Source organism: Anarrhichthys ocellatus, unplaced genomic scaffold, assembly GCF_004355925.1.
Source record: "Anarrhichthys ocellatus isolate YVR2014 unplaced genomic scaffold, GSC_Weel_1.0 scaffold10, whole genome shotgun sequence".
In the NCBI taxonomy this organism is placed as follows: domain Eukaryota; kingdom Metazoa; phylum Chordata; class Actinopteri; order Perciformes; family Anarhichadidae; genus Anarrhichthys; species Anarrhichthys ocellatus.
Genome location: NW_022280040.1, coordinates 6002173 through 6015788, shown reverse-complemented (window position 1 = coordinate 6015788; position 13616 = coordinate 6002173). Strand labels below are relative to the sequence as shown.

The 13616-nt window shown below is 42.7% G+C and overlaps 2 protein-coding genes across 2 annotated transcripts in view; one reads left to right on the top strand and one right to left on the bottom strand.

Annotated features, from left to right (window-relative positions):
- Window positions 1–4560, top strand: part of lmbr1 (limb development membrane protein 1) — a 27896-nt gene extending 23336 nt beyond the window's left edge. The window contains exons 15-17 of the mRNA XM_031849909.1: window positions 345–411; window positions 2267–2428; window positions 2974–4560. Coding sequence (XP_031705769.1) covers window positions 345–411; window positions 2267–2428; window positions 2974–3059 — 315 coding nt within the window. The 3' untranslated portion in view covers window positions 3060–4560. The remainder of the gene's footprint in view (window positions 1–344; window positions 412–2266; window positions 2429–2973) is intronic.
- The window catches only part of rnf32 (ring finger protein 32), a 27002-nt gene extending 13593 nt beyond the window's left edge, over window positions 1–13409 (bottom strand). The window contains exons 1-7 of the mRNA XM_031849910.1: window positions 13394–13409; window positions 12628–12856; window positions 12402–12544; window positions 10924–11081; window positions 10369–10477; window positions 6980–7147; window positions 5866–6100 (exon numbers count right to left, since the gene is read on the bottom strand). Of these exons, the coding sequence (XP_031705770.1) occupies window positions 5870–6100; window positions 6980–7147; window positions 10369–10477; window positions 10924–11081; window positions 12402–12544; window positions 12628–12856; window positions 13394–13408 (1053 nt within the window). The 5' untranslated portion in view covers window position 13409 and the 3' untranslated portion in view covers window positions 5866–5869. The remainder of the gene's footprint in view (window positions 1–5865; window positions 6101–6979; window positions 7148–10368; window positions 10478–10923; window positions 11082–12401; window positions 12545–12627; window positions 12857–13393) is intronic.
- Window positions 13410–13616: the final 207 nt, after the last annotated feature.

The window sequence follows — 13616 nt, the reverse complement described above, 5'->3', positions numbered from 1 at the left end:
GGGGGGGGGGGGGGGGGGGGGGGGGGGGGGGGGGGGGGGGGCAGGCTCTGTTTGGCATCTATTCACTTGGTAATGAGTTTGGGAGTGGTGAGGCTTGTTAACTAGCCATGACGCTCCAGTGAAAGGGCTTGAAAGGACAACAGAGAAAACCTGGTAATGAGCAACTTCAGAGGTTCTAATTGTACAATATGTGGAACCAATTTAACACCAAGTGATGTGTGCATGTGTGTGGGCACGTCATAGCTGAAACTGTTGGTGCAATGGCTGCTTTCTCCTCACACGTCTCATAACTGTACGTTACATGCTGGAACCATCGTAAGTTTGATTACGTGTTGATTTTGTAGATCATTGGTTGCTGCGTCTCCATTTTGGTCCTGAGTTCAGCCCTGCCGGTGATGTCCAGAACTCTCGGTGAGTCCCTCTGTTTTAAGTCTTTATATTAAGCTAAGCTAACCAGCTGCTGGCTGTATTCATACTGTGAAATCGATCTCATCTAATTCCGCTATTTCCCTAAATATCAAACCTAAAATGTAGGTTGAACTGAATTGTCGGAGATGTCATAACAACCAGAAAGAGTAAATGCCCCCCCACCACCACTGTTTTCAGATAGTGCCACAAACAGCAGACCATTAAGGTTAGCAAGTTGAATTCTCCTATATTTTCCCATAGTGACATTAGAAAAGAGTGCAGGGGTAAAAATGACAGGGGTAGCACCGTCACAATGGCACTAATAAACATGCAGAGTGCAGAGCACAGCTGTTCAAATAGCACTACTCTCTCTGTGTGTGTGTGTGTGTGTGTGTGTGTGTGTGTGTGTGTGTGTGTGTGTGAGAGAGAGAGTGTGTGAGAGAGACAAACAGAGTGGGAAACCGGGACGGAGCGAGCATACAGTGACTCATTGGGAGCTTTACAAAATATCAACAGGTTCTGCTTTGTGACACTGAATAGATTAAAAGGAATAAATGCATGAGACAGAGTTGAAGAGAAAAGGCCTCCCAGCTTAAGAAGAAAAAGACTTGGAGAGTTGAGTTTGACGAAGTGAAATGTTAAGAGACAAAATAAAGGGTTTTGTGTCTCGATGAGCTGTTTTTGTGCAGGTCAGTGTGGGAAATATGCACTCACTGTATAAGAGACGGGGAACTGTACCACAACACAAAGAGTGTTTGCACCATATTGGTTGTTTAACAAACTCCTCTTATCTTTAGTCCAGGTTTGCAGAATGGAGGACCTTTTTATTATTTTTTGTAATAGACTGCTGCCGTAAATTAGCATCGTACGGGTTCCCTCGACAAAGCGGCAATGGGTTTTTTTCACTGGATTTTGGATTATTGCCAAGCACCTCTTTAACCCCAAACCAAGATCAAAACCTTTGGCATTAGAACAGGATGTAGCCAGACCACAGTGGCGAGCTGCATCGACTCGGGTCTCCGTCGTCTCTTCACAGGCAATTTTGTTAAAGGTCCTTGATGCTTGCAAACTGCTTACTGCGGCTGTAAATACATCTCTCTAGACACTGAATCGATTGCCCAATCTAATTGACGACAGAGGCTGTGAAGATGTTACAGGAGAAGTAGAATGTATAAAGACTCCGGCCTCTGCAGTGGGCTACATCCGAGTCTAATTTCTGCATACTGGAATAGAAACTGGCTGTGGTGCATGGATTTAACATGTATGTACACATCAGGTTATCGGAAGCTTAATTATGTACACTACTTTATTATTGGATGGCACAGCTGGCCTCGACTTGTGTATTGACAGACCAAAATGGATAAGCGGGAAAACAATAGGGTGTTTATGGATTTTGAGGCAGCATGCGATCAGCTGTGACAGATGGTTTGAAATTGGTGTAGTAGTGTGGAGCTACAGTAAGACGAGTCTGTAGGAGAAAGCGCTCCTTTGTCTCCGTCTGAAGGTCCTGCGAGAGATGACGCGTACCTGCGTAGCACCTTTGCTGCTATACTTAGTCACCCATCCTTTCATAGTCCACAGGGAACAGTCCCTACAATACTGTCAGCCACAGTCAAGTTATGAAAAGAAGCATAACAGGGCAGTGGATCAGTGGCTGATTGTGTAAGTGTGTGTGGGTTTGTTTCTGTCTCTTGCTTGTTGGTCATCACACCTCCATATTAAAACTCAATACAGAAAGTCAAATTGAAATAGTAATTAGGGGGAAAATGTAATGTCTTGGTTGGGGCTATCACAGAAAACCAAATGAGTGTCGACTTGCTTTTTCCAACCCAGTTTTTTGTCTCTCTGTCCCACACAGGTATCACCAGGTTTGATCTCCTGGGAGACTTCGGGAGATTTAATTGGCTGGGAAACTTTTACATTGTTCTTTCGTACAACCTGCTGTTTGCGGTCGTGACAACACTCTGTCTCGTGAGAAAATTCACCTCGGCAGTACGGGAAGAGCTTCTAAAGGCCTTGGGTAAATTAATCTATTTATTTTTCATGTGTCCTGAGGGTTTCTGACCAGCGCCTTTTTAATATACTGTAACAAAATAAAGCCAGACTGCACCACATAATGTCATTGTCCTGCAGTGTCTGCCTTTGATATGCTGGATGTTCTGCAGAATATAAAGCAATCTATTTGGTGAAACACTTTGAGTACTCTATTTCATCCCAGTTTTGTACAAGTGAAGGTTGCGTCCGACACACTGACAGCACCAACCTTCTCTGCGGCTTTGGAGGAAGAAAGTGTTTCTTTCTCTCTTTTTTTTCTAGACGGCACAACCTTGAGTGACAAAATGGAGCTAGAGCCAATGTGCTGCGGGACTGACATATGACAGAGGATGGGGCTAGTCTCAAAGGCTTGTGGCGACAGGCCCTGGATGTTTGATACACGGGGTGGGATAGGGTTAGAAAATGTCAGACAGAGGCACTGAGGGGGGGAAAAGCACATCAATACCTCTGTCTAAGTGAAAGTCTGAGGCTTTTTAATGAGATTTCTCTCCCTTATCTCCCCCTGCCCAGGTCTGGATAAATTGCAACTGTCAAACAGCCCCACGGACCCTGAATCTGGAAAGCTCTCGGCCAACGGGCATCAGAAAACTCTGTGAAAGGGACGATAGATCAACACACACACACACACACCTTAGCACAGCCAAAGGGAGATTTCGACAGTACTGCCTGACTACTGAAAGGTAAAAGGGATTGGAAGGAACTTAATAAACCCGGGCAGTGTCTGGCGGATGCTGCAAATGGAGGCTGAGAGCAATTTAGCTTTGTGACATTCCATCCTCTGCGTCTCGGATGGAAGCCGGGACAGAGCCAGGGATGAGACCGAGGAGTGAAATAGACTGGCATCACTGCAGTGACTTTAAACCAGCCATCTATTGCTTCAGGGCGTTCCACCTCCCCAGCACTGCTCCCTGTTTTCCTTCTACAACCTCCTCGCCACTGCACTAGACAAAAGCAAGACGATGAAGCAGGTCAAACAATGTCTTACATCCAACTAAAGGGCAACGGGTTCCTCCTCTGAACCCAGTTTAGGAAATAAACCCCCGCAATCCAATTAGTCATTTTTGTATGTCAGTATGTACATGGTAATTGGTGTCTCTAATCATTGGTCTTATGTGAACTGATGCAGGCATGGTAAGGTGTCGATTTATCCTCTCTTTTTATTTGTTTAAGCTGAAAATATCAAAATGTGCTTTGTGAAGCATGAAAGAAGTCACTTATTCACGCATCACATCCAATACATTAAAACTGCACGGCATCAATACAACTCACATTATATGCATTGGCACCGTCACTACCGACGGGCCTCATTAGTCTCTTTATTGGCTTTACTGAAGTGCGCTTTAACTTTATTGATGATGTCATTAGTTCGTATGAAGTAGGGTAAGAACTTTATTTAGGTGCTCTAGATTAGACTCGAGCTACTCTACAAATGGGAAATTATACGGGAGCTGCATCCACTTCGGTGCCAAAGAGCAGAATGCTTCGGTGCATTCGGAGCTGAGTCTGGTTGTATTTCAGAGAATTTTATTATGCACATTTCCCCCCCCCCAAAAAAAAAAATTTCAAATCACAGGGCACACAACAATTTGTCAAATAGTTTGTCATTTTTGTAAATGTTGTATTTACATGTACATATTATATTTCATACCTCTTTTGCATTATTTGGATGTAAATATTAGGCTCCTGACTCACTAAGCAATCTGTATTTTGTTGTACATATATTTTTTTTATTTTTATGAACACCTAAATCTAATGCAAGCCTGTAACAGTCTTCGCATACAGAATGCATGAGTGGAAATGTGCAACTTTGCAGCCGGTAGAAAGACTTGGTGACTCAGGCTCAATTTACATGTAGTTGTATTGCTGCATACTGTTCTGAACTGTGACGTTCTTTGTCTCCAGAACCACCTTAAATGCCTTATACGACAAGCATCTCGCAGGCTTCATGTTAAGGTTGTTTCTTGTTGTTTAATGTACACGTACGCATGTGTACAAGTACATCGTTTGTCTCGAGACAGTTCCACTGTGAGCCACAGAGTTCGTAGTCTCAAGCCAGCTGGATATAATGTACACATTGCTTTTGGCCAGGAATGTTTTCACAGTAGCTCTTATCTAGTGAGAAGCTTCATTTTGAGACTCATTCATAACCCATAAAAGTTAAGCAGTTGCTAGGATAGGGTTGAGTGATCCAATGATGTTATCTCTACGGCGTTGTAGATGTCACGTGTTTTCATGGTGACACGATGACAAAAGAAAAGGAATTAAAGAAATGTAATATGCATTTGAAACTTGTTTCTCAGGACAGGGAATGTTTTACATCAATGCTGTCTACCATTGGTGGTTGCTCTGTTACAAAGACTGGATTTAAAGAAAATGTTACAACTCTCAATTGTGAAACTCACGGTGAAGTCCTCTTCTCAAATAAGCAACTTGAAGCGAGAATGTTTGGTAAATGGTATACAGCTCTTACCATCCCAAACCCAAAGCAAGACTGTGTTTGTGATTCTTAACTGGCAAAAACATTTGGTAGATGTTCTAGTATGTTGTGTGCCATTTCATTGGATACTGTGAATAATCAACATGGACCAAAGGGATGATACTATAAATTAGCCAAATATCACTTTAAATGTTGGATGAATTAGTGAAAGTTAAAGTAAATGTATGACTTGATCTGGATGAACTACATTAACTATACGGCTTGAGTTGGATGTTTCCCACTTCCCTCACAGCTGTGCATACGTCCGCTCAGCTGCAGACTTTGGCTCTGCGGGACGTGAAGTGTCGCTCTCCTCATAAAACGTTGCAAAAAGAACAGAGACTTTCTATTCAAGCAAGCTTTTTTGGTTGCCTTTACAGTACATCTCGTGTGTGTGTGTGTGTGTGTGTGTGTGTGTGGTTTCAAAAGTTGAGTTAGCCTGTAAGTGAAGCAGCTTTGTTTTCTGTATGTCAGTTGGTCGCTGCATGTCATTTTTGGTACATGTTTTTGTGAATGTATTTTTTTTTACGATTTCTCAGTTTGCTAAATGTATGTTTAGTTATTTTTCATGTTTGTGTGTTTGCAAATAAACATAGAAAAAAAGCTTTGAGCATCTTTTCATTCATCATTGTGACACCCTGGACATTAATACTGACAGATGAGTTGACAGAGTAGTTTGGCATTTTGGGAAATACATTTATTCAGTTTTCTGGCCGTGTCAGATGAGTGGATTGATACCACTCTCTTGGCCCTGCAGTAAGTATGGAGCTAGAGCCAGAACCTGATGAGCTTAGCATTAAGTTGAAAATTCAAAATCAAAGTGCATCTTTGACCAGCACACAAACAATAATGTACAAAGAACCATTTGAGTTTCCAGAGACTGAAGTTAATGCTAGATGTGACGCCATCTTAAATGAAATGTGTACCTGGTTAGATGAGTTTTTTGTGGTAGGCAGATCTGCACAGGGGACAGGAAGGTCTGCTCTCAGTAGAAAAGGCCTCAAAGGCCTCTAGACAGAGCTGGTGGAAGAGGTGGGAACAGGACAGGAGCACGGTGCGTCTGCGTTGTTGATGGCTGGATGCACCGGCTTCTGTTGGGAGGCTTCGGCTACACAAAGCAGTCAGGCAGATGGGGCAGTCCCAGACACCTCTCTGGACAACCTGTTGGTGTTGGAAACGCACAACACAAGTTAGACTACCTCAAGAATATTCACGCCTCCTATCCGAGGTAACTTCTGCACGTCTTGTTATGTGGAAGGGGAGATAACAGACTTTATCCTTGCCACTGCCATGTCATTATAAAGAACTCTAAACCAAATCTGTAAGCAACTACCCGACGGGTTTGATCAGACGAGGTGCCAACATGTTTATCAGCGATCCTTATAAAAACAAAGAAACACACGCACAGCTCTGCCAATGATTAACCACAGACAGCTTCCTGTTTTTAGGGGCCAACGTGCCCGGCCGTTAAACGTTTCATAACGCGCCGCACTCCGCTTTATAGAGTTTGCACCCGTGAAAAAGGTGCACGGTATGTGTTGAAAGCACATTCACCGTTTGATACTCCATGTCAAGGCTGAGCCACTCCTGCCTTGTGCTCAACCTTTTCACACCAGATGAAGAAGGAGAAAAAAAAAAAAAACATCTTCTTTGCACCCCCCTGCTCCCTCTATGGAAAATGGTACTGGCTGCAAACTAAAGCCAACAATGGAGCCTTATGGAACAGCAAATCTTAATGTCTTTTCAATCCCTCCACGGCAGTCAAGATGATGAAAAGCCTGCCGTGCATCATCAGACTGGGTCATGTGTTTTGTAAACACAGAGGATTATTAGCCTACCCACTGCCATTCATTTGATAAAGTCAATGATCACCACTGGAGTGGCGTGCTTTCTATACAGCAGCTGGGATGCTGTTGTCCCCATGCAAGCGTTAACATGTCCAGGGAAAGGCACGGCTGGTAGGAGGAAGAGAGTTTTACGGGGGCCTTGTTTAATGATGGAAGTGGCTTCTGGTTCAGCGGAGTGTGACTTGTTCCTGACCTGGCTTTGTATTCGGTCCCAGTCGCTCTCCTGAGGTTCAGAGACATGCTTTCTCTCCAGCTGCTGGAACACTCGTCTGCTTGATGACAGCGAGCGGTTGATATCAGTCAGAAAAGCCTCCGTGTCGGTGTGACAGTATCGAACAAAGCTGTCATTCAACTCCTGCAACTTATGAGAAAAAAAAAAAAAGCATTTTAGTGGCACAAAGGAGGCATGTTTCATTCAGATACACAATAGAGTCGTGTTTTCAGCGAAGGCTAATTGTTTGTGTGTATTGTAATGGCTGAGGCATGCTGACAGGGTGCAGTTGTTGAACAGCCAGATCAATACAGTCACATCTCGCACTAACACGGAGAATTAATGGAAACCAGGAAAAAAAGGAAAACTGGAAAACAAACCTGACACCTTTTCCGTCTTCTACACAATCATAAACATGTGTCCTCTGTCTTGTACACTGTGTTTGTGCATATTACTGAAACTAATCAACTAAACGTTACAAATGACGTGTCCTGGAATTACTAATCTCTGTTCTTCTCACTGACTTCTATAATCATTGGAATGGATGAAATAACGCCCCATTTCTGGACCAGTTTAGCCAGAAGAAGTCCTTATTTCCCCACCATGATGTCATCCCTGGCTGAGTGGAGGAGGAAAAAAAAAAAAAAAGTAAAATATAATTAAAACGGAAGCGCCCGGTCTCCTCGAACATTCTCAAATTGACTGACTTTAAAGACTTCTTTCCATTGTCTGTCCTCCCAGAACTCATCTGGCTTCTCCCATTTACAGCAGCTGTTGCTAGGCAACAATTAATGACTGCATACGCATGTTTATATCCAAAACATATTCAATAGTCGATGAATAGGCTATTTATATGCAGTATACGTTCCAACAGCACTAAGCAATTGATCAATTAACGTAAACGTCTACATATAACGTAAGTAACAACATCTTCAGTTAATGATAACACTTATGGAAGATCATGAGATGTGGCTGAAAGCTCTGGAAAAAACTATTTCTTCAACATTTTCAAAACTATACATGTAGGGCTGTAACTGACGGATTAATATGCTGATTTTCAATGAATCACTAGCTTGTTTGTCTATAAAATGTCATAAAATAATGACAAACAACCATCAGAATTTCCTTAAGCCCAAAGTGACGTCTTTAAAATGCTTGTTTGTCTGAACAACAGATCAACGCAGGTAGATATTCAGTTAACTATCAGAGGAGACAAAAAAAAGCAACAAAATACTCACAATTGAGAAGCTGAAACTAGACAATATTTGGCATTTTTCCATCAAAAATGACTCAAATTAATTGATTACCAAAATTGCTGCCGATCATTTTTGGTCAATCAACTAATAGATGCAGCTCTACATTAATGTGTTGCACTACATCTGGGAAATGCAATGTCATTACTGCTCAGTGTTACTCAGAGTGGCATTAGCCTCAGCACCTGCTTCCACACATGCATTTGTTTTCTGTCCGTGACACACCTACACACACACACAAACACACAGATAAACACACCTACACACACATACAAGCGCCATCCCTTCGCCTATCATAGTGACATCAGAATTGCTTTACAGCTAGGTTTTTATCACTAATTAAACCAAAGTTGACCATTTGGATGGAGGGTTTTATGAGCCTGGCTGAAGGCAAACAGTACAGCTCTGGTGAACTTTGCCTTGCTCTCTCTGCAGGAGATGTGGACGGGAGAGCAGAGAGAGGAGGAGCGCAGAGGCGTTATCTCACGGCAATCCATCTAGATGTCGGTAGTGTCCCCCTTAATGTGTTGACTCAGGGTCGGACCTCCGAAGTGAGCAAAAATTGAAAGCTGGGCATCAGGATCAGCTGATAAGATTTCTGAAACTGGGCCGATATGTTTTTGTTTTTTTCCAGGAACACCTGTGGCTTCGTCATACAAAGATGCTTTATGGCCTCTTGCTATCACAAGGAATACTGAAAGAATAGGTTTCTCCGTCTCGCACAGGTTCCAGCCCGGCACCAACACGTCTATTTGCATTACAGTCAGCTAAGCAAATACATCTTCCCGCTGAAAATCAAGTCAATCAGACCTGTCAGCGCTGTGTAGCGCAGCTCACAGCTCTTGAAGATCATCCTCAGTGTGACAAAAGATATGAGACAATCTCATGACCACCCACAACCACTGAATCACACAACGTGAATGTAAAGTGGCTGACATGTGACACTATGTGGACCAGGACATGGCCTAATGTGTTAGAACACAGTTAATTGGCCCAGTAAACGCCATGTCTTTGTTTACGTGACACGCTAAGGCATGGTTTATAGGCCAGATGATAGAGACTGACGGGGGGGGGGGATGGGTAGGACACTCCGACCCTTGGAACACATTAACAGTGCGGCCCTCACACATTTGTCACTCGTGCTTAATCAGCCCGTTTGAAGTGCAGTGCACTCTGCATGATTACATCTCAACATAGAAATAAATAGGGCCTTTAAGACATTGGACATAGGTTGCATGTGTTGGAGCTGACCATTTTAAAGCAGGGTTATTAGATGAATTTGTATGAGAAATGACTCTGCAATCCTGAGGAACTGATGTTTGGTGTAAAGATACGGTGACCAGACTCATCTCTGGTCATCCAAGGCTTCAAATGGGGGAGGTTCACTAGGTGGCAATGTTCCCTTTTCCTGAGAGCCACCCTGAAGGCAACACAGCCTGAGAGTCAAACGACCCCGTCCACTGGTTGCTCTTCAGGCCAATTTCTAAAATAATCCCATCATCAAGTCCAATCGTTGCATGATTTATAGCTTTCAAATTGGACAAATAGAACAAAGCCTGAAATGACAACCTGCATCAGGTATCCAAACATCCTGGTCAACCTCACCTCTTCACCCGTTTCCATCCAACACAGGAACAAAGATTCTGACACACACACCAGACATACATACATATATATATATATATATATAAATATATATATATAGATGAAGGAAAACCAGAACCCAAACATGCATAGGAGACGTCGAGCTTTTGTGTTGACCCTGGAATGTCACACTGTTTGACTAAAACACAAAACTCTCTCCTTATTAGTGGACAATCAGTGTATGACTCACAAAGCATCAAAGAAGCTTGAGAGGGTGAGAGCAGGTGAAGGTGTGTCTGTAGGTTAGCGGTGGGGTCAGCGAGTCCCTGAAACCCTCAAGACTCGACGTGCGTCGCAAGCTTTGTTTGACTAACTAAACAGTCTGAAAATGTCAGAGTGAAATGTAGGGGGAAAAAACGTTAGGAGCCAGATGCTAGGCAATGTGACCTTATGTATGTTCAGTGTGATCCAGAGAAGCGTGATTGATCTATAAGACCCCGTTGTGATCGCTGCAGATCTCAAGTCGAAACTCACCTTTGCCTCGAAGAATTTCCGTCGCAGCCGTTTGTCTTTTGGCCAGACGGATTTTCTCAATTTTCGGTACCTTTTTCGAGCAAGGTAGCCTCGCCAGCATGCTTGAATTCTACACACACATATAATCACAAAATACATTCAAAAAGTCACCGTCAAAACATTTTGAAATAAGACACAAAAAGCACAAAACGACAACTTCTGTACAAACATGGATTTTATGAATAAAACTGTATGCGCAACTACAATATGAGCAGTTTGATCATGCCTCCATGTTTTAATGTAAAGCAGATTCACTTTATTCATAATAGCAATGTGCTGTATACATAAAATTATTTAACAGCAGATCAACTAGTATTACTTATTTTATTATCACTATTAATTATTTCATGTATAAAACATATTTTAGTATTAGAGGATATTTTTTCCTTCAGCACAAGATGTTTCATTACTTGGTGAGATTGTGTGATGAATTGTTATTGTGCATTATTGTGAATCTGTCCGTCCCATACCATTATTATAACGTATTTTATGCATTTTTTAATCTAGTGCATGTACCTGGTGGCACATTGGTGTCTGAAGAGGCGAGCTGCATCGTGAATCACCCGTGTCTCATACTGCTCCTTCCTGCACATTGGGCAGCACCTCCTCCCAGAAAACCTCTCAAAGGCCTGCAAACACGCTCTATGGAAAACATGAGAACACGACAGCAACACCTACAAAGAAACAGTGACATTAGTTATTTAGTGCATCTGAAATGGAAATTGTATCATGCATGCAATTTCATAGGTTGACCGACTATATGGTTTGAAATGTCTCCGGGGGGGGATGCTGCTGAACGTGTAGTGGTTTTCAGGTTTTCAAGTGCTTACAAAAAAAGCTCTCATACAGTATACAGTCTGTGCACATGCTGTGTGTGTGTATTTGAGCCTTAAGCCATGCTAAATGTGTGTATTCATGCACGTATGAGAATGTGTGTATCTGCCTTTTAAGTGTTATTTGCTGAGAGGATAGAGGGAGTCAGCGGGACCCCCGGTGGGCCGGCTGGGACCTGGACTATAGTCTCTTCTACCTGTGAGTGGGATTCTTTTATGGTCTGAAAGGAGACAACCACAGCTATTGGGCTTGGCACACAAACCAGTTTACTCAGATCTCTGGAGGGCAGGGGGGAGGCATATTGATTTCCCATTGTTTTGGCCTGACCAACACACTCCATCACCAGTGAAAGGGCCCCCTGCAGTGTACAATTTCCAGGAGCTCGACAAGCTATTAGACCACAGAGAAATTTCTCGCAATGCTCTAAGGCTGCAAGCTACGGTTTATGGACACAATATAGAAAAAGGGAATAAAAACGTAATAGAAAGCAGAGTACCATTTTCATTTTAAATCCATTCCTATTACAGAAAAAAATTCTGACTTGTATTAAAATAATAACAAACACAGCTGACTCAGAACAACTGCTGCTGTAAGCATTTTTAATTGTCATATTAATGCTCGATTGCAAGACTGTGGCACAAAAAAGCGCATCGTTAGAATATGAAGGTTTGCAGGAAAATGCCAAATCAACAAAGATTCCCTCCTTTCACTTTCCCTTGTCAGCAGGCTCTAATTAACTTTTTTTTTTGTCTCCCTGAGTCAGACTAATATTTACATGCGCATCTATGGCAACTGTGCTTTGTGAGGCCGCCTATTCTAGTCCCACATTCTTGAGGAGATTGGCATCTTAAAAGGGGATCGGAAAGGTGTAAAAAGGACTGAATGACCCTCACAGTAACACACTGATTGCTACATCATCACGTCACAGTTGAGTTCCAAGGCAGTATGGGTAAATTTGTACAGTTGTCTACACAGATTAGGACATACAGGAACTGCAGGGGGGGGGGGAGGTGGAGGCTTTGTGTATGTGCTCATGTGTGTATACGGAAACACAGGTTTCCCCGAGGACAGACAGAACATTGGAAACATGCAAAAAAAAGGACAGAAAGAAAGAGCTCTCTCGCAGAGTATTAACAGTAGCTACTGTGTTGGGGGAACACCTGAGGCTGAAGGCAGAACTCCTCCCTGCATATTGCACAGGGCTGTGCCGAGTCCCCCTGCTGAACAGACCTCGCCTTGACCCGAGTCCATTCGTCCTCCGTTATTCTCCCTGCAGGGGAGGCCACCAAACCCCACTTCTGAGCTAGAACACATAGGAAAAAAATACTGGTTATATATTCACAAGAAATACAGTCTTTTTGTGAGTGTTACGAGTGTTTTTTTTACCTAATGTTAAAGGGGGTGGAGCAGAATCAAGCACATATTCTCTCTCTTCTTGCTGATCTTGTGTCTGCAGACCCCTTTCCTCCTCCACTCTTCTTCTGGGTGCTTTTCTTTTGCCTCTCAGAAAAGGGTCAGAAAGTAGGAAATTTGGATGCAGCAGGTTGCGTGTGATGTGGTCTTGAAAGGCAGCAGAGTTGAGCACCAACTTGTTGCTAGCTTTAGAAGTCAAACCCTGTAAAACACAATATACATGTCCATCACCGCATTTACATAACGTGCTGCAAAGTTGCAAATGTAGACTTAGTATTTATCTCAGACCAGGATAAGCAATAAATACAGCTAGATGCATTCTGAACCACACTGTCTAAACACAATAAATCACTGAATGGCCAAATGGAAAATGCTATAATTGCCAAAGATATGCAGCAACGAGTGCGTTAAATATAAACATTTTAAAACTGACACAAAGCGCTCGGCTGCAAACTATCTGCTGGTTTCTCTAAAATATTGTAACTCTGACCTCATTTAACTCGTGAATTAGAGAGTACGGTGGCTGTTTTCAATATAAACGGAACTGCATGGCGTTAAATTCGCACAGGTGTGTTTGCTATCCCATTAAGACACGGGACAACTTTACTTCGTCTTTCAAACGACACGAGCTTCAAGCTTCCAGTCGGACAATGTCTAAAGACTGAATGCACGTATTACAAGAAACCTTGACGATATATCTGCCACAGTTTTACATTTCTATGAAAGACAAAATCCAAACCTTCCGCATTGCCATCCTGTCAACACAGTGTAGAAGCTGTTACCAGGTAACTAGTCAAGACCCTCCTCCTCTCCACGCGGAGTCTCATTGGTGCCTCTGATTGGCTGAGCTGAGACCTCTGGGTTAGCTGAGTGGTTATTGTTTACAAATTAAAAAACACCATACATTTAATTGTGTGCTGTGTTTCATTACATATATGTTTGAGTACCAAACCGTTTTTGTA